General features: G+C 42.6%; 1 protein-coding gene across 1 annotated transcript in view; it reads right to left on the reverse strand.

Annotated features, from left to right (window-relative positions):
• The window catches only part of TMTC1 (transmembrane O-mannosyltransferase targeting cadherins 1), a 144518-nt gene that overhangs the window by 16752 nt on the left and 100636 nt on the right, over positions 1-27130 (reverse strand). Inside the window, exons 11-12 of the mRNA XM_071769015.1 lie at positions 21724-21837; positions 5210-5353 (exon numbers count right to left, since the gene is read on the reverse strand). Of these exons, the coding sequence (XP_071625116.1) occupies positions 5210-5353; positions 21724-21837 (258 nt within the window). The remainder of the gene's footprint in view (positions 1-5209; positions 5354-21723; positions 21838-27130) is intronic.

Here is a 27130-nt window from a genome sequence, read left to right on the forward strand (position 1 = left end):
TCCACTCAGCAGTAGTAAAAGTTCTCATTAACCACAAGCATGCACTCTGAACATGGGGCAGCCCTCCTAATTACTCTGTTTTTTCAAAATGGCCTTTTATTTTCTGTTTGATCTAAGAACAATGTTTGTCTCCCAAAAGAGGGAAAGATTATGGCATCTTTTTATGTGACAGACTGAATTACATTAAAAAAAGCAGATCCAGTAGTTTCTCAGAGGGCTCAGGCCTGCGACATACCAAGTTCTCTGGCCAAGCACTTAAATGCACACTTAACTTTTATGTATGCAAGTTGAAAATTAATTACTGGCTGAAGTGCTTTCCTGGATCAAGGCCAACACTTTGCAAGATCGAAGCCGCTGCTTATACAAATCCCCTGCAATTTGGGAGAGGACAGAGGCTTGGAAGAACAGGCTGATAGACTAATTTGCCATAAACTGGGGATCTGCAGTAGGAAAAGCTAGGCAACGTATACCTTTGCTGTGACAGAGAGAGGAACAAATTCACCTGACACAAGGCCTCTATAATCACTTAATCCAGTTGTTCCCCAAATTACCTTGTCTTACAATGCCCTCTCCTGACTCCCTCTTCCACTCCAGCTCCCAGCCTCTCCTCTACAATCAGCACGCTCTGCCTGAGAGCAAGGAACAGCTCTTTCCACTGGGAGCATCTCCTCTATATTTTTGCTGGTACTCTGCAGCTGGAGAAGGGTCAGCTTAAACCACCCCATGGAAGTTTGGTGATGCACAGGGCTGTTCTGAAAACCCCATCTTAGTTTCACACAACCAAAGGGAGCTTACTCCCTGGCATCTAACTCTGCCTGACTGAAAGGAAGCCTCTTACCCATTCAGTTCCCTGATTTAAAACCGATTCAGATAATTTAAATGCACTCCTCTGCCATTCATCTATACTATGTTCATGACCCTGAAGTGAGGGAGTGGGAGTGCCTGTGCAGCCTGGAGAAAAAAAGGCTCTGGGGTAATTTCAGTGCTGCCTGCAATTACTTGGTTGGAGGATACAGAAAAGCCAGAGACAAATGCTTCTCAGGGGTGCACAGTGACAGGACAAGAGGCAATAGACTCACATAGGGACATGGGAAATTCTGATTAGACGTAAGGAGAAATACTTTTCCCAATGATGGTGGTCAAACAGTGGAGCAGGCTGCACAGAATTTTGTGCCCTTCAAAGTCAGATGCACACAGCCTTGAGCAACTTGATCCAATTAGACTTCCTCTAAGCTGTGGGCTTGACCAAATGATCTCCTGAGGTCCATTCCAACCTAAACTATTTTTTCAATCTACTGTAAATTTGGAAATCTTCTGCTGGCAGGGTTTGCTTTTTTTTTTTTTTTTTTTTTTTTTTTTAAATAAACAGGCTACAGTGTGTATGAAATACTGATGGATAACTACAGCACTTCATATAATGCGAAGTATCCTAACCAGAGACCATCCAGAAAGGCAGATGCAGTACATCACTGAACATTATCATACATCTTGCTCTTCGCATGGAAGGGAGGAAAGTTTCACTCTCTGAAAGATCTTAAATCTCAACACATGGAACATCTATCTGATGTTTTTCAGCATCTTCAGACAGTTACACAAGCCTGTGAGCCTGTGTCAGCACATTCACATATATACATTTCCAGAAGCCCGTATTGGAGAGGGCAGACAGTTTTCCTTCCTCTGAACAGATGGGTTTGCTAAACCTGGACTATATCATGGCAACAAATGCACACTATGTGTGTTACTCTGCATTCAGGAGAATCAGTCTTTTGAATAAATTCAAGATTTCAGTGGGCACCATTCCTAGGCATTTCATTTTCCCCTTGGAAGTGCAGCCATAATGCTCTCAGAGCATGTAAGAGTTACAAGGTTTTGCTTCATAAGAAATAGTGTACTCAGTATTGGAGTGCTCTAGGTATGGATAGATGCAGTTCCCTCATATTCTTCCTGCAACAAAAAGCTGATATATGTATATATTTACTTCAAATGTTCATAATATTTATTACCTCTTGCTTTACAGAATATCCTGCAGGGTATAAATTTCTGAGGTATTCTGAATAGTTATATCAGTTTTTCAAGCTTCATGTCAACAAAACTGAGTCTATTTAAAAGAGTTAAATATTTATAAAATGGGGAAATTCAGAACAAAACACAAGCAGCATCAGGCTTCTTTGTGTCACTGATCAGGGACCATGACAGCAGAGAAGGACATTTCTCACTTGCAGGTAAGCCACCTTTTGGGTCTATTTTAATGAAGAAGGCTGTTGGCATTGTTTAATTATCTACACTCCAATACTTATTTTAGGCAAGAAAATTATGACATATAACTTTTTTTGAGGGTATGTAAACACAACCAGAGGCTTATTCAGCCATTACCCTCCAATGCTTCCTGAGAATATTCATCTTCTTGCAGATAACTGTCTTCATTATGTGCACACAGAAAATGAAAACATCCGTTTTCATCTAGGACTTCAACAGAAAAAAACTTTTAAAATTCCACCCTGTGGTCCTCAAAACAGATTTTTACTCAAGCTTAACTCACAAGCAACGGATGCTTAAATAGAGAACTTATTTACAGGGAATAATGAGAGGCAGATTCCCACATGGGAATAACAAACTCATCCTTCCAAAATCCCAGAGTTCCCCTTTCTCAGGACTGCAGAGGAGGTGGGATCTAGTATCCACCCTCAGATTTCCAGGCTACGAGCAATGGGGGGTATAAGGAGCTCAGCACAATTCAACTGGGAATTCCACATGCCAGACAATTTTGGTACATGTCTCAGCTGAAGTCGTGCTGTTACTGGGCATGCCTCAAGTGCTGCAAGGTCTGCCTCTTCCTGATCTGTACCATGCACGAGAGCACCTCCAGAGAGGACAGAAAATGCTTTTATGGCTTAACCATTATTTGTCACTCTGCCATATGTTTAGAAATCCACACTTTTCATACTGTTGCATAGCACAGCCAGAAAGCAATACCTGCCTGTAATATTCTGAAGATTTTCACTTATTACCTAGATTATCCTAGCATTTAGTGTCTGCAGAATACTGGTTGCCCTATATACATAAAGGTGAAGGGATAATTCAGAGAGCCAGGTAGAAAACATAAAGAAAGACAAAGTTGTAGGAAGGGGGAGCTTGAAATCTCCACCTCTTTCCCATCTGGTCATCTCACAAGTCAACGCATGCTCCAGCATGGCTGATGATCTCTGCTAAATTGATGGATGATCCAGGAAATGCTCTGGCAAAGGCATCTGGGCTAGAGTATTAGAGAAGACACTCATATAGAATCTGCCTGCACAGCACCTGCTTTATGTATGTGCTAATGCTTCCACCATGAACTCAACATATTTTTCAGCATTTTTTTTAAAGCTGAAGATGGAGATGAGGACATGCTCTTTCTATTATAATTAATACTATTGGTGTGTCAAGATGCATTAGGTTGGAAGCCTGAAAAAAAAAAAAAAAATAGTGTAGAAAATGGGAGCAAAGGGGTGTGGAAAAAAGGCAGGTGGAACCTGAGTGCTGCCTCTTAATGAGTTTAGCACAGGCATCACCCACACCTTTAATGTATAGCAATATATGCACTGCAGAAGGATGCAGAGAACATACAGTACAAAAGGACACACAATATCTTCACTATCACATTAGGAAAAAACATGACATATTCCAGACAAAACAAATATCAGTTCTGAGATTTTCCCACATGTCTCCTTTGTGCTTTGCCAGTACAACAAATCCAGTTTCTACCCATCTGCTGGGTCGTAAGAGCCCATCAACAGGCCAGATTTAACCATTATTGACATAGGATGTCCTGGTGTTGCTTCTGGCTGACATCCTTGTGTATTAATATTTTATATTTTAAAAAAAATTAAAAGAACACAAAGAATAATAACTAAGGCAAACATGATGGATTAAAAGGACAATATGTATTTTTAAACAGCATTGTCACTTAAGATTAATGTCCATCAACTAAATTTGATGAATAATACAAACCCCTTCAATTTCTCCTGTAATAAGTCTGCCTTTACCATTTGCCTTTCTTGTGATTATTTCCAGTAAAACACTCACCTACTTTCTATTTAAGAGTTACTCATCTGCCATATTCTAACCCCAAACCATGAGGTTTACTTGTAGTGTTATTCTGACAACTTCCCCACTACCAAAAGGGCCAGGAAGGACTTCAGCCATACACTTAACTATGTGTCACATAAACTCACCTCAAAGTAACATTTCAGAACCAGACAGATCATGTAAATTTTGATGAGGCAGTGCCACTTTAAAAAGAGCCCAACACCGAAGCCGAATCTGCTCTTAAAAGATTTACCAGAGAGCTGTTACCAGCAAAATAGGTGCAGTTTATATCAGAAAAAATATACTTTTATTGCTGTAGTTTATGCAGTTCTGCCAGCAAATAACACTATCCTCACAAAACCAAGGTTCTTTATTGCTGGTGCAAAATAGTAATGCAGGAACAAATATTTTTTTTTTTAATTGCACCCCTAGCAGATCTTATCATACCAGCAAAGCTTTTTATGCAGATTTAACTTCAGTCTTTAGATATGGTTAGTCAAATTAATTTGCATGATTATGATCACCTCCTCTTCTCCTTACTAAAGGCTGATGCTCTAAATAACAATGAGTAAAATTATGAGTTGATTAACTTGTTTTCTTGCTCAGACAGCTTTGCCCTCAAATCTAGACCTACCCTTTCTGCAGGGTAAATGGAGGTTCATCTGCAGATGAATCTTCTGCTTTTCTGAGCATCTCAGAGTTAGGTACTTATGCCTAAACTATGCATCCACCATCCATACAGCTAATGAGGAGAAGTGGGAATTGCAGAGAGGGATTTGATGGATCTGTGTTGCTTCTTAGATCTGCATTAGACACCTGTTTTGAACAAAATGGCTTCTTCCACTGGAAAGACTTACACCTCTTCATTAAAATGGGAATCTCAGGTGACTAGTTTGGTTTTTAGTGCCTGATTCAGAACAATTAAATTCCCTCCAGCTGAAGCACGGTGCTAAACAGCTCCTGAAGTGATGTGGCAAATGGCATTGGGATGTCTAAACTAAACCTCACCTTTGTGCTGGCACTCTTGGCTGGCAATGAGAAATAATGCAATTCCATCACCAGCTGGCAGAAAAAAACTAGTTTGGTGATGTGTGTAGAGACACTGTGGATTTTCTTGGTGCCAGTTTTGCATTCAACTTACTTGAGCAGGTTTCCAAGATTGAAGAGAGCTCGATTGTGCTGAGGGTTTAATTGAAGAGCCCGCCTATAGTAGTCCTTTGCCTCCACCACATCTTTGGTCAAGGTTCCCAAGTTGTTGAGAGCACTTGCGTGACGAGGGTACAGTCTAGGAAAAATGAAATATCAAGTTACAGACACTTATTAACTGACAAATAAATGACCACTAATGCTGCCACCACCACGGTTCAGCATTCGGGAAAAAGAGGGATGCTGGGTAGGGAACACTGTTCCCTTCATCACCACAGGTCCTCATGGGATCCCAAGGAACCTTTTCAACTCCCAAACAGATTGCACATCAGATCTTCTCTTAACGTTCTTTTATGCCTCCAGGGCAAAAGGGAACAATGAACAGCTCTGAAAGCCTATTTTACTCTCACACCGAAAGGCAAAGCAACTAAAGCAGCTTGAACATCTTTATTCAAAATGTGTTTCAAACAAGCAAGCATTGCTTTGTCAAAAATATGTTGCCAATGGAAATATGTTTTGACATATAGGGAAACCAACACAGCACTGTTTAAATTGACCCGTTCTGTTGTTTTTTAAAAGATCAGTTTTCCAGAATAAAAGTGATAATAAAGTGCAAAAGGAAACTTGAATTCAGCTGTTGAACAATGTTTTCAGGACCAAGCAAAATGGTAAAAAAACACAGAAAGAGACTGCCTAACAGAATTGATTCCTTAAGCTTCTAGTTGTTCTTTTACCACCTGGTTCAGTTCTCCTTTTGACTGATCTGTTGATCTTTACAGCTACCTGTTTCATTTATAACACTACATATTGGGCACAGTGCATTTCTGTTAAAATTCTCCATGAATTAAGAAGCATGTACCATTCATCTTATTCTTACCATTTGTCTGCATAAATTCTGTGCTACTACATTAATTAATTAATTAATTAATTAATATTCTGGCCTCTAGGTCTTTCACTAGAAAACTCTAGAGGTGAAAGTGATCCAGGGCTAGATTTAACACTCAAGACTCTTTACTGTCATAGATGAGTGAAAGCTGAGATTCAATATGATAAAAAATAACTACAGGAAAGTAACTCCCAGAGGTCCCAGGCAAGCTGAGACCACCTGTGCAAGAAGGTCTGATGCTCTGGTGTGAAATGGTGCACAGGTGCTTGCCCTCTGAACTCCTTCAAATCATCATTTCATTTGTGATAAGGAGGAAGGCAAGTAAAGATGGTCAAGGCTTTGGTTTGAGAAGGTCTACCTGAAAATCCTGCTGCTACTGCAGATTTTCTGTTGTGGAGTAAGACAAGTCACCTGACATTTTTTTGCCTTAGGTCCCTTTTCATCAGAATATTACAAGAATAATAATATTAGAAGTAGCTGGCTATCAGAGCCCAGTGCAAAGCACAAGGAAAGGCATTCAAAGGTAGAAGGGATTAAGACTCTGCAATACAGTCTGACTCCGAAGTTTGCAACCATTTTTAATCTAAGACTTCCTACGGTGGGGTGTGGGGTTTTTGTTTTTTGGGGTTTTTTTGGTCTGGAGATTTTCATTATGTCAGCTCAGCCTTGGGATTTTCTGTGCTTAAGTACTATGAATAATTTAGCATTTTATACACTGCTGCAACATTTGTATCAGTCACATTTTTGCTTCACTGCACAAAAGTGATTCTGACAGAGTCTTACTTCGGGGTGAGGCTGGGAGCGCACCAGGAACCTCCAGGAGAAGAGGACATGCACCAGTAACAAACCCGGGATTCTTCCTACAACTGAGAAAGGGAAGAGCCCAAAATCCTTTCTCCACCCAACACCAAGCCCAGTGGACAAGGACTGCAAAGCCACATAAGTCGAGATCATTCAAGGATGCACTCACATATGTGTCTTAAAACTTGCTTTATTATAATGGCAATAGATAAATATAGGAACCACCACCCATAGTAACTAATCACTGTGGACCCTGTCAGCATCCCTCCTGTACAGATAAGCACCTCCTCTCTCAAAAGTAACCATTTCTCCTGCCCTCCTGAGAGTTTGCCCTCAGATGCATTGCCCAACATTGTCTGCATTCACCCACGCTACCTCCTACCTGCATTCTGCTGCCTAAGGGATTTTTTGATGAGTTGCCTAATTGATCTAATCTCACAGAGGAGCACAGAATAGGAAATCCAAACCTAGATTACAGCTGGCACAGAAACAGCATGGCTTTCTCTCATAGAAGCTACCCCAGGGAGCCTGCCTCTTTAGGGATGTGAGAGCCCGTCTGTGCATCAGCAAAGGACAAGACAATGAGGAGGGTATAGTGCTGAGTCTTGGCCCTAAAATCCACTGGTCATCAAGGCCAGGCCCAACGTGGGACACATGCTTTCCACAGGAACAGCAGGGCAGCAAAGGAAAGGACTACACTTGCTTGCTCTTGGGATGCTGCTTTGTGTGGTACCTTGACCAGGACCTTGAGCAAACAATGTCCTGTCTACCTTAGGACAAACAACTGAGGGCTCAGCCTTGTTTCCTGTTTCTTCCATGGAATTTTGACATTGTTTTGGACTAAAAAAGGTTTAGTAGTTATATTTTTGAGGCACTTATTCCAGTTGGCTATGGTAAAAGCTGTGCACTACTTCTGTCAGTACTCACACATAAAACCAGCTTTAATATCTGACACAAAGTCACTGGACTTAGGAGTGGTCAAAAGTATTTCAGACAGCTCTCAGGAAAGTCAGAATCAGCTTAGCATTTTACAGCCCTAAACCTGATGATTTTGCTCTCAAACTTTCAGAAATTAATTGCCTTCTTGGCCTCTAGTGCTCCCACGACATTTTAGGCCCAGAAGATTTGCTAGCTCCAATTTGGAGAGGAATGAAAACTCAAGATTAAAAAAGAGAACCGATTTCACCTTTAAATTGCAGTTCCAACTAGCAGCTCCATAAATACACTTCTGAGCTCAGCACTAAAACCTCTCGACAGCAAATCGTGGAATGCAAGAATGTCTCCCATGTATCCTGGGCTCTGTTTCTTGTTTTTTACATTTATTCATTACATTGCATTGCCCATTCCCAGAAATTTAAGTGGAAAAACCAGAACCTTAGCTAGCACAAATTGCCAGCTTAAGCCCACTTAACATCTAGCCCGAAGAACTTCTGACATTTGCCATTTTACGTATGTGAACAAACATTAAGAAAAAAATCTGAGCACAGGGAGATAAGGCAGTGGTGCTGGGCTTTGCCATTAAGGTTGAGTTCTTTATGCTTTTATTAGGAATATTATTTCATTATGGCAGTAGAGCAAGATGCCACTCAAGTGTTTTCAGCCTGGAGCATAACCAAACCCTAAGAGAGCATTACCTCTCCTGAGGTAACCAGAACCAGAGCCTGAGCCCATTGACAGTCCATGTGTTACACTGTTAACATGATCCCTAAGCTTTTTACACCACCCTCAAATAGTTTCCAGGAGTGGTCCCAGGGTTGGACCTCAGACCAGGGTCTGGTCCCAAAAGTGAGCTTGAGCTTGGCCAGTGTCTCTCAATTACTGAATACTTGTAGGTCAATTTATGCCCATTGGCCTCAGGGACGGAGAATGGGGACCAGACAAATTTTTTTTAATTAATATGGATATTCACTAAGGACTAATGGATTTATTCAAAATGCCTTCTGTTCATGCACACCCACTGCTGTTACTAACATCTTCCTGGGGGTAAAAATAGCATAAAATGAAATCTTACGGCTGCATTTACAGAATAGCAAAAAACTTGACCACAGGTAACTAGTTAAAGCAACAATTACTCAAAATATTCCTGCAAAACTGGCAGATACATCATTTGAAAACTGGTTTGCTTTTTTGCTGTATATGATCTATTATTTTAAAGAATGAAGACATGCTTTTTTAAAATATATATATTATTAGAGATTTGTGTGGTTCCTCAAGACTTTTGGAATTGATCCCAATGATTCCCAATGTCTACTTTGCTTATTTTGACAGCAAGCTCTCAGATGCAAAGATTGTCCCTTCCCCACATGTATTTATTTCTTGGAGGGGTCAGAAACACCTTACCAGGACTAGGAGGTCTCCAGTTAATCTGGAGTCTCTTCAAGACACAAAAATGATAGTATTCAGAATCCAGACCTTGTTTTACAAATAGCCACGATGCTGAGACAAAAGGAATCTGTTGTTGGAACACAGGTATCTTGTTTTGTAACTTCCCTTAAGAAACAAAGCTTCCTCTCTGGACACACAAGGAGCTGTATTTTCCTCACCACCACCACCACCACTGATACTGGTAACAGTCTGCAGGCAATATCCTTCTTGCTATGCATCTGATTAGGTAGAAATTCCTCTAGGCTTCATCTAATCAAATGCAAGTGCTGCATTATTTATGAAAGAAAGCTGAATTTCATTAAACTTATTCTACAAGAAGCAGTTCATGTAAAAAAAAAACAAACTAAATTCTCATTTCTTTTAGAAATCAGAATAATGTTCTTCAAAAACCTACATTCACAGGTAATTATAATGAAAGTTTTGAAATGGCGAAATTACTTTAAAAAAAAAAAAAAAACAGCCCGTAAAGGTGTATTTTAAATCAGACTGGGATTTCATTTCTAAAGAGAAGACAAGTGGGATGTTTCCTTGTTGCAGAATGAATAATTAAAATGATTCCTCCAGTGCTGTATCTGCAATTGTCGGAATAAATTTATGCAGCTTTCCCTTTAACTGTTACAGGTATGTACTGCACAAGAACTCCTGTTAGTAATTATTCCTATTCCTTTTAGGCCAGAAAATTTCCCTCTAATACCACTAAACAAAAGTCTTACTAATTTGCACAGTCAAGAGATTTTCAGTTTCACAAAAAGTCACCAGGTATAAAACATACAGTCCTCAGAACACTGATGATCATTTCTTTTGAAAAAAAAAAAAAAAAAAAAAAAAAAGAGAAGGGTTTTGTTTGGCAACATATCTGAACTACAAGACAACTTCAGATAAAAAGAGAAAGGGAGGGAATTTGTTGTCATGACTACAACCTATAATCCACCAAGAATTTTAATTCTTTTAATTCAGATCAAGAGAGACCGCTTAAACAACTGGCAAGCTCTGCTTGCAGTCCTGCCTTTAAACAAGCCCTTGGGCTGATGCCAAGCCTATTCAGGGGGCAAAAGGCATTAGCATGACAACTCCCCACTTGCTCTTAAAGAGAGTTGGGTGGTTTTTCAACAGCCTGAACTGTGCAGGGGCAGAGAGCACCAGGGGATAACATGCAATTAGCCTGGAAAACCACCACCATGAACACCATGGCTTTCACGGGTCCAGGCAGCCCCCCACAGCCACCAGATGATAAAAAAGGTTATTGAAAGGAGTCCAGAGCCTCCTCTCAGAGCTGGGAAAGCCCCAAGATGCCATGAACTGGGTTGACTCTCCCTGATGCCCATTGCAGTGCTCAGACCCTCACCAAGCATCGATGACAAACCTGTCAAAAGCATGTTCCCAGTGACTTAAAACATGAGCCCTTAAGTCATTATAAAAGCTATAGGCAAAACTGGCCATCATTAACCTAAACAGCCATGTCATGGTAAGAGCAGCAAAAAGAAAAAAAGCTGCCTGCAACATCTTGCACAATACTCAGAGGAGCTCCAAGTGTATTCATTTCTGCTAGAAAGAAAAATCAGCAACTGATTCATCCAGCACGTCTGTTTTTTATTAATGCATCTTTTGATTAAAGAATGCATTTAAACTTAGCACTTGCAGGGAACGCTCTACCTTTGAAGCAACTATGATTAATCACCACTGCTCTGGTGCTGTGAAAAAAACAGGTTATGGTGCCTCTCTTGTGGTAAGAGGAGAAGAGAGGCTAAAGAGCCCTGGGACAGATCTCCTGTCACCAGTCCCCCATACTGCAGGATGCCTCCCTGCTACTCAGCCTGAGCTATCCTGGGGCCTGCACAACTCTACCACAATGCTCAGCATCCCCAAGGCTCACTTCAGCCAGATAAAGAGCACTGAGTCAGGTCTTAATTACCCAAGCCCAATTACTTGCTGACAGCATGGCAACTTGTTTTGAAGCCATGTTTTGCCCCAGTCCAACCATAATATTTCATTGGCATCTTTTTGCCAACAAAAGTAAGAATGTTACATGAATAATGTTTCATCTCTGCTTTAATTTTTATACTGCCCATTTTGTATTTACTCTGGTATACCATTTCAAGCCAATTTTAATATTAAATCACACTCATTTTCATGCATTTAGGCAAGTTCTCAATAAAGCTCTGTGTAAGGTTGAATTAAAACTTGACTTGATGTAATTCAGGGATGAGTCACTCTATGGGGAACTGGCCAGAGCTCAGGCCACGGCCTCACAATAGTGTGGTGCCTTGTTCTGAGGGGTGCTCAACATGATGTGTAGGTCACAGAGACAGATTCTGTGCCTGTCTCAGAAAGACCTTAGATTTGCAGCATTTGAATTCTTTTTAGAGAAGGAGAGATGATCCTGCATTATTAAACAGGAGCTGGTTTCTCTTGAAGAGTTTTAGTAGGTGCATCAATATTTCCTCAAAGTAACACCTTCCAGCTTAACAGAAGGTTTGTGGCAAGTTGGGATTTTTTACTTTTTAAAAGCAAAACAAAACCAAACCAAAACCAACCAAACCAAAAGTGAAAATCCTCTTGGAAGTCAGGCAAGTGATACATCTAAGACTTTTGCCCTTCTTTGAAATCCTCAGGCATAATCTTCAGTGAAAATATGACAAAGCAGCCATACTCCTGGCTGTACAGAGCAGAGCTGGGTGTTACCATTCCCATTTCCATGTTTTCAACCATGAAGTGGTCTGGTTCAGGGCCTAACTGAATGCTAGGGAAAAGACAGGGAAACACCCCAGCCTAGCATGGTGGTGGGGGCTCTCAGAGTAGTCCTGAGCAGCTCTGCAAGGTCCCACTAGGGTTCTCACTGGCATTACAGTCACCAGCTGATGGATATTCTGCTCAAGAAGTCAGCAGGGGAAGTGCCTGATCAGCAGTGCCTACAACTATTTCAGACACCCATCCAGAGTGTCCTCTCTCTGCTGCTGCTGAAGGGCAGGGGGGGTCCCCTGCAGATGTCTTGGGTATCCCAGTCCACCTCAAATGTCTTCTACCTTCTAGTGGGCAGATGTCACCTATATTTTGGCACTGCTCACCTACAACGTGGACACTGGGAGACGGTGCTCATCCCTGCCATGTTGCCCAACTGGTCTGTCTCTCAGGATCTCCATGCCCTGTCACTAAAGTGACAACAACAAAACTTTCCTGACACTCTAGTGTTCCCTCTGACCTCCAGCTATGGTCAGTGGCCAGCATAGCAGGATCTTGATCTCAGGTGGGACCCCCAGAGGCCAGTTCAGTATAAATAGCAAGCATTGAACTGCAGCCAGGGATCAGTGGAAGGAAGGAAGAAAGGTCCTGGATGTACAGCTTTTCCCCTCCTGCCTACCAGCTCAGCCAGAAGGAATAGCCCACAGGTGCTCTGCCACTGGCAAATTCTTTTACCAGGGTGAGCATCCAAGGCTGATGGGAAGAGCACATGGGATGGCAGCCATGCTGTACCCTAATATCAAAGGAAACCTCTCCAGTTCAGAAACATGAAAAAAATAGAAGCTGAACAGTTTTAATCTGTAAATTGACAAAAGTCCCATGAATTCTTTGAGCCAGGCATCCATTAAGCAAGGAACCCCATATCCAGAAGCATGCCATTTAAAAAACAAGCTTGTAACACATTAAACAATACTACAGTTTATGAATTTTCATTACATTTTCAAACTTGGGAAGGAGTAGAAGCTTAAGAGTTAAGGAGAAAAAAAGGATTTTAAGTCAAACAACATCACAGATGAATATAAATAAATAAAAACTTCCCTGCTCAACTCATGTGTTCCCTGCAATGCTGAGGCAACACGAGGTTAGAAACTGGGCTGCCTGCTCATGCTTTCACATAAAGAATTTATGCAGATCCATGTAAGTCCTGAAAATACCAGAAACTACTCAAGCCCAACAAAGGACGAATAATTCAAGACACAGCTGACTTACAGACAGTGCAAAGAGTGCAGACACTACTGTAGAGCCCACAGAAACTAGTGGGACACCACAGTAACAGAAGACCATGACATTAGTTCTTCAACCAAACTGTTACATGAGGGGATGAAATAACAACATCTCTCTCAGCTCAGCAGATGGGGTGAAATCACACCCCTCATCTCCCAGGGTTCTCCAGTGCTGGAGGAAGCCCCATCCTGACACTGTGATCATGGCTGTCTCTGAGATGTCTGGGGGCTGCCTCAGTCTTCAGTGCAAATCAGAGCAGCCCCATTCCAGCACCACCCAAATTGCTTGAAGGAGCCATCCAAATGTCTGAGCATAAGCAGAGTGCTTCAGCTTCTCCTGCCAAGCCTTCACAGACAGTCTGAAGGTTATCTTGGACAGATGAGCACTGGTAACCAGTTGTTCTGCTGTCCCTCAGTAAGGATCAGTCAAGGCAAGACTCTGACCACTTGTTACAACAATACTCAGTGCTACCTGCTCATTCTTTGAGAATGAATGGTAACACAAAGTTTTCATAAAGACAAGGATGCCAGGCTCTTTTTAGCCAGAATTGAAAAGTAGACTTGAACATCTGCCAAATACAACCTTAAGTTTCCTTCTGCATAGCCCACATAGAAAATAAAATAGATCTCTTGTCCCCAGCATTCCCCAGATTTTAACTTCAGTCCCTGGTACATGCATAGTCAGGGCAATGACACAGCAGCTGAGGAAAGCTGTAGAGCAGCCATTCTCATAGCTCTGGGGACTGTTCTCCAAGGAGATCATAGAACAGTTTTGGTTGTCAGGGACCTTAAAGATCACCTAGTTCCAGCCCCCATGCCACGGGCAAGGACACTTTCAAAGCCCCATCAAACCTGGTCTTGAACACTTCCAGGGATGAGGCATCCACAACCTCCCTGGGCAACCTGTTCCAGTGTCTCACTACCCTCACACTAAAGAGTTTCTTCCTCATGCCTAACCTAATCTACCCACCTCAGCTTAAAACCATTACCCCTTAATGATGCATTTTGAGATGCATTTGAAAAACCAGCAAGTCTCTGAAGGACAGTGCAGAAGGACCTGCATCCATGACAGAAGACAAAGTAGGAAGGGACCTGTCCATAAATTCCAGTGTCCATGGGTGAGTTATGCATATATCTACACACCCCAGCAGGAACATCCAGTTTCCATAGCTATTCATGCAGACAAACTGCCTCTGCATCAGATTGTCTGATGCAGTTTGATTTTAAGTAAATAAGAGCCTGTGCCTTCACTGATTGGTATTTGAGCAATAAAATAAAAAAAAAAAAAAAAAAGAAAAATTAAGCAGAGGTAGAATACACCCTAAACCAGGCAAGGATTAGTTCTTTATAGAGAACAGGTTCAAAAATAAATTACACTGGCTGAAGTAATTTGGCCATCATCCATGCACTGTGTTGTAAAGGCCATTAAGCCTCTGATTCAAATCATCAGGCAGCCTATTCAGCCATCAATTACTACTAAATCACTCAACAATTTTGCCTGCTTCAAGGCAGCCACCATATATGTATGCAAGAGCACCAATTATACCCCCCCCCAAAAAAAAAAAAAAAAAAAAAAGGTTTATTGTCAAAGGGTGATTCAGAAGAACACTGCAGAAATGTTTCCAACAGCTTGGATGTGATCTGCCTCAACTCTGTACCATCCAGTAAGACAGGGTATTATGTGAAGCCTCTATGAAGATGTTTCATCAAATGCCTAACCAGAAGGCTTGCTCCAAGGGCTTGACCCAAGTAGCATAAAGTGTCAGAAGGGCACTGATGGTTTCAGGAGCAAAGGCAGCCCTGGAAGTCACAGAAAAGCAGTGCTGCACATCTTTGACTCATTGTAAAAACAGGCTAACAAATGGTGCTGGTATTTTAATTCTTGCCAGAAATAAATCACAGATGGTATCCAAGGCCACCTGCAGTCCATGCTGAGAGGCATTTTCAAGGCACACACACACACATAAAGGGCTGTATGAACACATTTTTTTTTTTTTAACTGCATGGAGAGTGCAATTTAACTGAATTTAAACAACCCCAGATACTGTTGATTTAAGATATATAAAAACCCAGTGGGTAGGTGTGTGGGAAAGCTTAGCAAGAAACCTGAGTCTCCCTTACAGCATTAGCCTTTATTTCTAAAGTGGAGGGAGAAGAATGAGCAGCCTCGCTTGCTCCTTTTCTACCCATTCCAGTGATGTTATGTACCAATTTTGTTCTCCCAGTGAGGGATATGGATATGAAACCCAAACATCTAGCCTGCATTCAAGTACCAAGTATACATAAGAATGATCTCATGACTCTTCTTGATGCCACAAACCACTATTCCCAGTTTCCATGCTGTGAGCAATGCCCTAAGCTGTATTATTTGCACACTGCAAGAGACAGACTGCACATATTGCAGCATCAAGTGCTTCCAGACTGGTTCATCTGCCTGCTGGACCACTCTCACCTCTCTCTCAAGCACCAGAGCTCTCTGAGCCACAAAAAAAGTGCCAGCTCAAGGGTTCCCGCTTGTTGCCCAGAGGCTGCTTCTCTAGAGGATGCCACAAGGGAGAATAGAAGTTTATGCATGGCAGGCTGGTCCCCTTCTCACTCTGTTCAGTCAGCAGCATCTGTCAGGGAAAGTCCAAGGGAACCTTGTGGCTACGGACCTGTTCATGGACATGTACACATGAACAGGCACACTGCAAACACACAGTCTCAGGTATACACACACTGGTGCACTGATGCATATAAACAGTATTACAGAATCACAGAATCATAGAATGGCTGGAGTTGGAAGGGACCTTAAAGATCACCCAGTTCCAATCCCCCTGTGTGGGCAGGGATTGATGGAGCTCAGAGCTCCATCCAGCCTGGCCTTGAATGCTTCCAGGGATGGAGCTTCCGCAGCTTCCCTGGACAATCTGGTCCAGTGTCTCACCACCCTCACACTTAAGAATTTTCTCCTAATCTCTAACCTAAATCTCCCCTCTTCCAGTTTAAAACCATTACCCCTTGTCCTTTCACTACAAAACCTTGTAAAAAGTCCCTCTCCAACTTTCCTGTAGGCCCCCTTCAGGTATTGGATATCCAATATATATTACAATATATATATATTATATATATATATATATATATATGTTACAATATATATATATCTATATATAGTATAGATATATATGTATTGTATCCAATATATATTACATAAATATTACACATATGTTGGACACCTCTATACTATGAGATATCCCACTTAGGGTAGTCAGTTCACAGACTTACCCCTGCCTCCCTTGGGAAAAGGAAGCACCCCAGAGAGCAGCTGTGTCACCCCAGGGTGCCTGATGCTTGCAGGGCCAGCCTGAGTCTCTCTCACTCTCTCTTCTCCTGGCCTTATTGTCTGTATTTACTTATTTCCAGCACTTTCCCTTCTGTAGTCCCCCAACCCCAGCTCACTTCTGTGACTTTCATCCTGCAAAAGTCAGGTGTGAAAAAATAATTCAGTTCCAATTCAACCATTTTGTAACATTTGATGGTCACAGTGTCTGCCTTTACACAAAGACAGCTCTCTCCCACTATTAACTTAAACCACAATACTGGTACTTTTTAATTAAGAGCCAATCTATATGGTTTTATGTCCAAGAGTGCAAATATGATATTTTAGAAACTGATTTTTTTTTTTCTTTTTTTTTTTTTTTTTTTCTGGATGTAGAAACGTGGCTTGAATAACACAAAACTATTATTAGCACATTTATTCACCCAACTCCAACAAGAAACCAGCAGCCTCCTTCAGCCCCACGTGGTGTTGCTCACATTGATCTGCCACCTGCAGGAAGCACAGCCCTGGCAACAAATACAGGGAGGGGAAGGCAGAGCTGCTTTGGGTATTAAAATTTTGAATGACTACAATTGTAACAGGACAAGTGAGGGTTTTTTTTCTCCCCTCCATTGTTAAAAGGGTTCTTAAAGACATATAAAGAGTGTTTATCAAATGGGTTTTAAGTGTTTGCTGTTTCTCTCCCTCTGCATGTCAGTTCACACGTGTTCCTAAGGAGAGATAAAAACAGTCCCAACAGCAACATAAAGCAAACAAGGCTGAGGAGAAACAGGACAAAAGCTTGATTACCAACAACAGCAAAAACATCTTCATTAGCAGATGGGAGTTGTTCTTCATATTTTCATGAGGTTGCACAACCTCATACTCTAACTCACAAACACGAAGAGTGGCAAGACAAGTTTTATTTCAGGTAAGACCAGCGCTGTTTCCAGCAGCTGGAGGTCTCTGACATTCCTAGCAACAGCCACAAATCTGCAGCAGAAGTAGCTGCAAGAATGTTAAGGGCAGCTTTCAGAATAGTCATGGTCAACTGACAGCTCAGATGGACTACTTCTGGTCTTTACCTTTTGCAGGAAAAAAACCTTTCTCTCCTGGGGTCACTACCATATGTCAGGCAAACCAGTGAAGCAGTCCATTCCAGCAGTGTGTTTTTCTTGTTTTACTGAAGGTAAGCTGAAAGGTTTATAACCTACTGCAATGACTGCAGAATACCAGCTGTTCATTGGGTCTGTTTTACAGGTAACTCATCTTGCAACTCCAAAGGGCTCTGCTTCCAGTCCCCTTTTAGGAACTCAGCATACAGGAGGAGCTTCTCCTACCCACAGAGAACTTCTTTTCATTCTATCCTTCTCCAAATGTCATCCCCCATTTTTGCATTTCATTTCAGTTTCCATTTCCCCCACTCTGGGACAACATAATTAGGTTGCACTCATTATCTAAGCCTAAGTCAGGATGTTGTGTCATGGAGTCCTTTGGCTGGGGTGAGGAATGAGTTTTTGACAAGCTACCTGCAGTGACACCAACAGGTGGCAGATGTGATCAGTTGCTGAGTTTGCCTTGGAAACCTGCCCTCCAGTTTCACTGTCAGAGAATAAAATGTTCCTCTCTTCCACCATTCATCCATCCTGAAGTTAATGCAGATATACCAACACATGCCAGCAGAGGATCCTGCCTGCCTTAGAGAGCAGGAATTGGAGCAAGCACCAGTAATCAACTTTCCTGGGATTTCACCTCAGCTGCTATTTTTTTCACAATGTAACCCAAGTTCACTTCAGCATCCTTTTTCCCACAGCTACAGATACATCACCTGCCTTCCTCATGGGAGCAATGAGCTAAATAGCTAAACAGCTACATGGCAACCAGCTCTTCCAGCAGAGAAGCAGCAGATGGAAATGCATCACTACGTTAGTGGAATGACAACTGCAAGAAGCTCAAGCAGCCAAGGGAGAACTTTTGTTTAGCAAACAGTTAAACTCGTTCACTGAAGATCAAGCAGACCTACACTGAAATTTGGCACAAGCTTCAGAAGTGAGGTGGAATGATGGATGAGCCATCACCCACATGCCTCACATGGTGCAGGTATGAAGTGATGCCACTCTCCTACCTCCCAGGAGCTCCAAGGTAGTAGCTGTGGCATGCAGCATCCACACTGACTCCATTTCCCTCATTGATCTGCTTGCTAAGGCAGATAGGATATTTTGATCTCCTGCCCTTTTGACAGTCCTGCTGCTGGATTATGAAGCCTCTTCAGTAGTTTTTCTGTAGTCTGGGCAATGTGAATCCACTCAGACTCACCCAGAGACCAGAGCACCAGGGGGAAATCAGTGAAGCTTCTTGCGTTAGGACCTGAGCTGCTGGTCTGCATACTCCCTGATGAGGAAATTCATTGAGTGAGTGGTGCTTCAGCTCCCCAGCTCTTCTTCCATTTTCAGGTCAGGCCAGTGGCCAAAAATACCCTGAGCCATCAAAATCTGTTGGGGATATTACAACTACTACTTCCTACTCTCTAATTGTAGAGTAATTGATGTACAATCAGAACAGTGATAGCACAACTGGAGTCTGGGAGGATGGGTAAACAGCTTGGACATGAAATCTGTTCTAGTGTCTTACAACATCATGTTGCTTGCCCCACATCCATCACCTTCTCCACCACTTTAGCACAGCAGTCATGTGTAGGCACCACATGCAGGTGGCAAGGCCCACACACAACCCCAGGCATTTCAGAAGGGGTGTGTCTGAGGGGAAAACATGGAATGTAATTCCCAACAGGAGAACACACTACACTTTCTACTCACACTATCTGATCGCTTACTATGCAGGCCGCAAATAATTTCCTTGTGACAGCAGTGGGAAGAAGAGGTAAAAATAAGGAAAGCGGAAGAGCAGAGAGATGAGGTGGCAGGACCAAGTAATTTAGCTTCCCAGTGATGGAGCCAGAAGGAGACTCCCAACTCCTGGTCTGCACTGCTGGCTCAGCCTGTGAATACACAAGGTAGGGACAGGGACTCACTTCTCAAAAGTGCCAACTAATCCTGAAATTACTGAAGCAAGTAGAGAACTACCACCAGTGCCACTGAAACACTGAAGACCTAAAGAAGAGCACAGTTGGTTCCGTGTGGCTCCAAGACCTGACAAGGCTTTGGATGCTCCATAAACAACAACACCAGCACAAATTGTGCTATCTAATAAAATTGAGGAAATGTTTGCAATCAGTTCTCAAACCAGACTCTTTCATAACTAAAATGCTGCAGAGCAGAAGGCAGTATTAGAATAGATGGGTGCTGCTGAGTTAGTGAAGAGCAAAATCTTTTGCCAGCAAATCCCACTTACACAAGCAGTGTCTGTAGGAGCTGTTACTGTTTGCACTAGCACATTCACTGCAGACCTTGGGTATTTTTCATTAGTCCCTCTTCTTTTAACTTGCAATGGGCTTGTCTGGTAAGCTGGAGAAAGTTCACATACTAGCTACAGGAATGACTGGAGGACTGCAAAAACTCACATAACACTGAAAATAGCAGCAGCTACATCAGTGGATCGTATCAAGCAGCAGGTAAAGGGAGGAGCTGATCACTCTATAGAAAGTAGACTTTTAGTAATGGGATCTTTATAATGGCATTCAAACCTGTAAACAAATCCAATGTCTAGAAGCTGATGTTAAAAAAAAATTAGACTAAAAATAAAGGAGGACATTTTAAATAGCCAAGGCAATTAACATTCAGTGATGGTTCTGCTAGATTTTCCATTCCTGGAAATATTAAAAAACGGGGTGGAGGTTTTTCTGAATTACTTCCTAAATGCCCAGCACAGTAAAACAGAACAGGATGCTGCTAAAAAAAGCAAAAGCTAAAAATCACCTTCATCTCTGTTCAGGCCCTCCTCAGTGACAATGAACTCCTGTCCTCCCAGCTTAACCTGGGTGGGTTAGGAGCCCTTGGAGGGCCACCGGTATAACCCTGTCAGCTGGCCAGAAGACAAAACACAGATGTAATTTCTGGAGTTTCCTGCCACACCACATGTCAGGAAAGAACATTTCTAGCACCGCCTGTCATGCCCCATGGAGCTGAGCTCTGCTCTTGCTGTCCATCAGAGCCACTCCTCCTGACCTTGTCTGTCCTTCTTGCATATGTTCTTCTTCCCAAAAACATTATCTGCTCTCTCCATGTTTGCTTTCCCTTGCCACCACCACCTCTCTTCTCCTTTTCATAGAATCATCATAGAATCATAGAATCCTAGGGGTTGGAAGGGACCTCGAAAGATCATCTAGTCCAACCCCTGTACTTATTCCCCTGAGGGGCTTGTCCTCTCTCCCAAACTCCCAGGACCAGAGTGGAGAGATTTTGGGAGCTGGGGTGACCTGCTTGCTGCACTGAAGGCTTCCCCAGCAGCTGCCATGGCCCCAGCTGAAGCTGAGCTGCACTAAGAACTGTCAAGAGTGGTGAGCAGAGAGATGCCACTTGCAGAGTGACCCCATCCACACGAGGTCAGGAGGGTCCTTTCAAAGACACCACAAGAGATGACCCATATTGCAACCCTACTCTGGGCCCAGATTTATCACGCATTTATAGGCAATTCACCCTCCTGCTTCAGCTTCCACCTGTACAGAACCACAGTGACAATATTTACCATACTACAGCACAGGAGCATTTTCAGGATCAGTTAGCTTAGTGTTCATCCAAAGCTTTGTGGACAGAAGCCTCAATAAAAGTAGTAGGTACAATTATTATTACTGCACTTCAGATGGCTACAGCACTGGCATTTTCCAGGCATGCACCATTAACAATTTACAAAGATAAATGGCCCAGGAACCTGAAAATGCATTTATGACAACTACCTCCTGCTTACCAGCATACATTCAGCCAAGTAAATGACACCTCATTGCTCAACGTGTAGCTATGGTAACATTTCTATCTCGTATATTGAAGTGTGGACACAAATACACACACATTCACACACACGGAGCTGGAGAGAAGCCAGGCTACTTCATTTAATGACATGCAAACACTGAGCCAGGGAACCTTCCCAGCCTCCAGGAGCCGAGCTGCCCCTGGGAGCTGCGGGTGCAATCAATGGTCCCCATGCCTGGCTGGGAAGGACTTGGGCTAACAGGAGACCCCACGACACAGCCAGAGCTCCAGGAGGCCCTTTCAGGGACTTACTTGAGAGCAGTTTTGTAGTGGTAGATGGCCTCAGCGTTACGGCCCTGGTCTTTCAGAAAATTGGCGTAGTTGTAGTGCACCTTGGCGTTGTGGGGCAGGGTCTTCACTCCTGAGCTGCAGAGAGGAACAGAAGCAGGACTGTGTTAGCAGCCAGGTTACCTCACCTTCCCTGAGGTCTACTTTGTGCACACAGTCCCTTTTTTCTGAAAGTTTGCTTGGATTTTGAGCACCTTGTCACCTCTTGCACACTTGTGCCAACACGACTCATGCTGTAACCCCAGGTTTGCCCCAAGCACTGGCCCAACCACATGCCCTGGGTGGACATAAATGTATGGCAGCAGTTCAACTCATCTTGGCTCCTGTCACCAGGGGCACCTCTAGCACCAGCACTGCAACTCTCCCTGTGGCCAGATGCTGTCGTATTTCAAAATCTGAATAATTGAACTGGAACAGGCTAATATTTAGAAGGGAAAGTATGTAGTACTTTCCATAAAATAGCCATAACAGACTCCACACTTAAACTTCAGTGTCACGAAGCACCTTTTGAAAATCTTAATTTAAATCTGTCAGCTGGAGGTACCAGAAAGAAGGTACCTTTTCCATACGCAGCAGCCACTAGAGGGGATGCATAGCATACTCTTGAGTACCCAGCAGCACGTATGCACCACTTAGCACTGAGCAGAGTATGGCCCAGAGGTGAGGGCTAATGGGACCCCCACCCTTATCTGGCAAGTTTATGTTCTCACTTTATAACACATGACTGTGAGCACAGCCACCCCATCCTTCCCCTTCATCTCCCCTGCCACATAGGGTGGACTCAACATTTGGAATTAATAATGAGGGCATCAAGGCAAAAGGAGAAGAGCAAGCACAGGCTTATTTACTTGACTGAGAGCACAGAAAGCAAGGTACACCTTGCACAGCTAGAGGAAATGACATTTCAAGGTTAAAGAGAGAAAGAAATCACAGAGGAGCATGTACACCATGGAAACATTTCCCCTGCAAGAATCCAAAGAAGTCAGTGCTCCGTTTAATGGGGAAATCCTTTCCAGCACATAAACAGGGGCTCTCTAAGGTAATGGGAAGTAAGGATGGATGAATCTGTTCACATAAAAGCACACAAAGTGTTGTTTCTTTCTCACAAGCAGATCTCTGCCAGCTGTCTTTGCTCCCCCTATCATCTCTGTTTCTCCTACTTCAGGTAGGAAAATCAGGGATCAACAATTTTCCAAGTGTTGTTGCAGTGCCTTGCCTGTCTCTACCTCGTTACCTTTGGTGGGCATGGTGGTTGAGCACAGCCCCCAGCATGGGGTACACAAGCTCTCCTATGAGGAGAATTCTCCCACAGCTGTGGAAACCCTTTGTCAGGGATTTAATTGTAAAATTGTAAAAAATGGTGCTGGAGAACCCCAGCAGACAAATACAGTATCTTTTTGGTTATCTGAAGCCAGTGGTATCAAGCATCACTAATGCCTACTTGTGAGAGCTTCCAAAGCTTCGCCCACGGCTGCCTTGCAGAGTTCAGCACAACACAGCCACAGTTTGCCTGCTGAAATTAAAAATACACCTTGCATTTGCTTTCCTAATCATCAGGTACTTCCAAATTACTTACTGGGAACACTACAGGAATAAGACATTTTGTGACTAATCGCTGAATTAAATCAGTTAATTGATGCTATTCTTAAGAGAATGATTTTCTATATTAGTTTTCACAAAGATATACTGCACCAGCAGCAAGTAATGTGTGACTGCTACGACTGTGTTAATTTCCATTGGCCTTGGGAGCTATTAACTACACTCTTACAACCTCTGGGCATTAGCGGAATATTAATTCTTACACAGAGAAGGTTTCATTGCATCCGTGCCAGTGTTACAGGCAGAGACATGGACAGGCACTCACAACTGCTGCTGTGCTACAGCCCCTGCTATAGCAGAGCAAAGTGAGTTAATGATGAGGAGTACATTACATATGCACCCATACTCCAGAGTATGGTTCAGCTACAGTTTTAACAGTAAGATGCATATGTTTAAATATTTTAATTCTGGACTGTTTCCCTTTAACTTATTAATGCTGGTGGTCCAATTTATTAAAACGCTTAATAAAACTCCTTTCGGCTGCATGCTTTGGGTGAGGGTGACATAAGAAAGGCAGGAATTGGTTCACTGTTCTTAGGATGCACTCTTCTGCATCACACTGCTCGCACTCCTTGACCTATTTATTCTCCTTCCACAGGCAGGGAAGGGGGTGTTTCATTTTGCAAATGCATATGGGAATGACTGAGGCTTCCTGGAGTCTCTGTGCTGTGGGAGGTAGTAACAAACACAGGGCTGGACGCAGAGAGGATTTTTTAGGAGAGTTCAGGCAAACACTTCTGCTAATTGATTCTTGACCAGCCAAGAACACTATTTACTCGTTGACAAGGGAAACAATAATGTCCACAATGAAAGTCAAGCAGGAAAGGGTGGAGTATAAATAACAAATGAGAACACAATGTTTTTCCATTTCGGCTTCCCGCAAGCCCCTAGTCTCTCACAATTTCAATATAATTTTCCAGTGTGCTTTTCCAAGCTCTAATATTTCCCTCTTCCCCAGCCCGGCACACATGTGCCCTTCTGAAAACCTATGGCACCAATCTGGCTCCATCCAGAAACAATCCTGCCAAGATTGGACGTCACTTCTCCAGAGGATTTCCTTCCCTCTTGACTTCTATGACAGCATTAAATGACATAAATGGAAAATAAACAATAGGCAAACCCCTTTACGTGCTACGTGTACCCTTTTAAAATAGGCAAACGTTTCCTCTCCATGGAAAGGCAAAAGCCCAGTAGCCATAAATCAGAGAAATAAAGTACTCCTGGTATTTTCCAACCTCAAATACCAGCATTAAGCAAATCCCACTTCAGCTGGGAAAAGTCTCCTGTGATCCCTTCTGTTGTTTTCCTGAATTCATGCTCTGCTCTGCAAAGTGACTGGGTGCAGGGTAGAGGCTTCATTGATTTTCTGTGATTTCCATATGAAAAGTGCTCAGTTTACAAGGAAATGAGGCCACTCCTGCCTCAGCACAAGCCCTGGGAGACTGATGGGGTCTTCTCTGCTCTGTGAGTCATTATCATCAATAAAAGTTCTCTACTGCAAATTGTTCTCTGGACGACACAAACAAGTGCTTTCCTTGGTCTCCTACCCTTGTATTGATTTTCACAGGTATCAATGTTGGGCTGTATTAAGCTATTCTATAGAAGATGCACAAAATGTGATAGGACTTGCTTTCCTCAGCTGAGCTGGCTTTCAGAATTAACAAAAGCACGTAGCAGTAAATGCCACATTTGGGACCGGGCTGGTTTGTGCAAATTACTGAAGTCAGCAAGCCTGGCTTGGGAGGGAAAACTGCTGACAAAGAAAGTGCCAAGTTTATACGGTTCCTTTGCTGGCTACAGCTGTGTTTCCAGGCACTGTCACAAATGTGGGGAAGGCGTGCAGATGCTTTCCAGGAGCAACAGGAAAAGTGACAGCTTGACAAACCTCAAAACAGTCAGTGCAGCGGATGCAGAGGTTAGCCCTCAGCCCTCACTTCCCTCTCTCTGGCTTCAGATATTAACACTGAACAGAGTTGGAGCCTGAACTTCTACATTCGCTTCACAGGGTAGTTCTTTAAATATTTAACAAATAAGCCCTCTCTGCCCACCTGCCAAGACATTAAGACAAACTGCTTGGGGCTTGGAGAGATCTGTTGGAATAGTATGCCTTAAACAGCTAGAGCTCTGTGTGTTTGGTCACTTGTGCTTTGTCTGCTTCTCATTTAGTCCTTCCACATATGCTTGTGTACCTATGTGTTGATGCATCATTTCTTCAGATACCAGCACCTTCCTCTACACAGGAGCTGCTGGGATTTCTGCAGCCAGAAAACTTGGCCCTAGGGCTGGAGACTGACAGATAGGATGTCCCAAAGATGGAAACAAAGCTGCCACACAATATCAAAGTGGGATAAGCCTTGAGAACAGGACAAAGTGGGCTACAAGCACAGAACTGATAAGATGCTGAGTATACAAATGTCAGTGTAGAGAAAGCTTGTGTAACAGAAGAGGTCACAGCCTAGGGAACTGAGACAGATCAACTCTGAAGAAACACATCCAAGCAAATGGAGAAATGGGAAATAGAGATGTAGGAAAAAAAGTATGAAGAGGGGAAAAGCAGTAATTAATTAAAGCAGCAACTGGAGAAAGAAGACCGAAGAAATAGGAATGAAAGGTTCATATTTCTTTAAAAAATAAATCAACACACAGAGAGACAACCAAGTAGGTTGATTTATGTCTCCTTTCCCACATGTATAGATTTGCTCTGTTTCCTTATTTTTTCCCTCATACTTCTTTACTGTTTCTTATCTCCTCTTGCTCTGTTCTTTCTGATTTATTGCTGTTGCACATGCCTCTATCCACTTCTCCACCCTCTCCTCATCAGCCTATATATAGCCTCTTCCTTCTGCCCCAAAGAAGAGATCTCCCACTCCTGGGATATATTCTTGTTATACTATTCTTCTTTTGCATTACCTTCCCATCAACAAGAGGAGTCCTACTGTATAACATACTCACGAGGGACATATGACACCTATCGAAGAAGATCTTAAAAGGACATCAAAAAAGGCCAGTATGGTCAAACAGCACAATAAAGAAGTTTATGAGAAATGAAAAAAACCACCACTTCACATTTCACTGCCACAGAAGGAAAAAGGAAAAAAAAAAAAAAAAAAGGGTATCAGCTTCATCAAGTTAAACATAAACTATAATTAGGCAGAGCAAAAGAGATTTAAGGAAAAACTTGCTAAAGCCATCAAAGCTAATAATGGAATACATCAGATATAGGAAACATGCCAAAGATCCCCTAAGGCAAATAGATGATGGAGGTCTAAAAGTAGTGCTTGAAGAAGGAAAGGCCACGGCAGAAAAGCTAAATGGATTATCTGCATCAGTGCTCACTACAGGGGAACTGAAGGCAGTTGCCACATGGGAGCCGTTCCTTACAGGGCCAAGTCTGAAGCACTGTCTCAAACAAAACTGGCAGCACAAGACACTTTAAAACAAATTAACACCAAGAACAGATATAAATCTATTTGGCCTGGTAGTGTGCATCTAAAGGAAATCAAATCTGAAGCTGCTACTAGCTACAGTATGCAGCCTATCATTTAAATGATGCTGGTTCTAGAGAAATGGGAGCTTATGAATATGATGTCATTTGGCTCCAGGGGAGGGATTTGGGGGAGAAACTGACCAGCAAGTCTGATTTCCCCTCCAGTTAATCTGGAGAAAATGGTAACAAAGACTAGTTGTAGCAAATTATTTTGATAACTACTATCCAACAGAGAAGAATTAACCTTGTATTTTACAGAAAGGTTGGTTGGGCAGATATGTTGTT

The sequence above is a fragment of the Heliangelus exortis genome, chromosome 1 (assembly GCF_036169615.1).
Source record: "Heliangelus exortis chromosome 1, bHelExo1.hap1, whole genome shotgun sequence".
In the NCBI taxonomy this organism is placed as follows: domain Eukaryota; kingdom Metazoa; phylum Chordata; class Aves; order Apodiformes; family Trochilidae; genus Heliangelus; species Heliangelus exortis.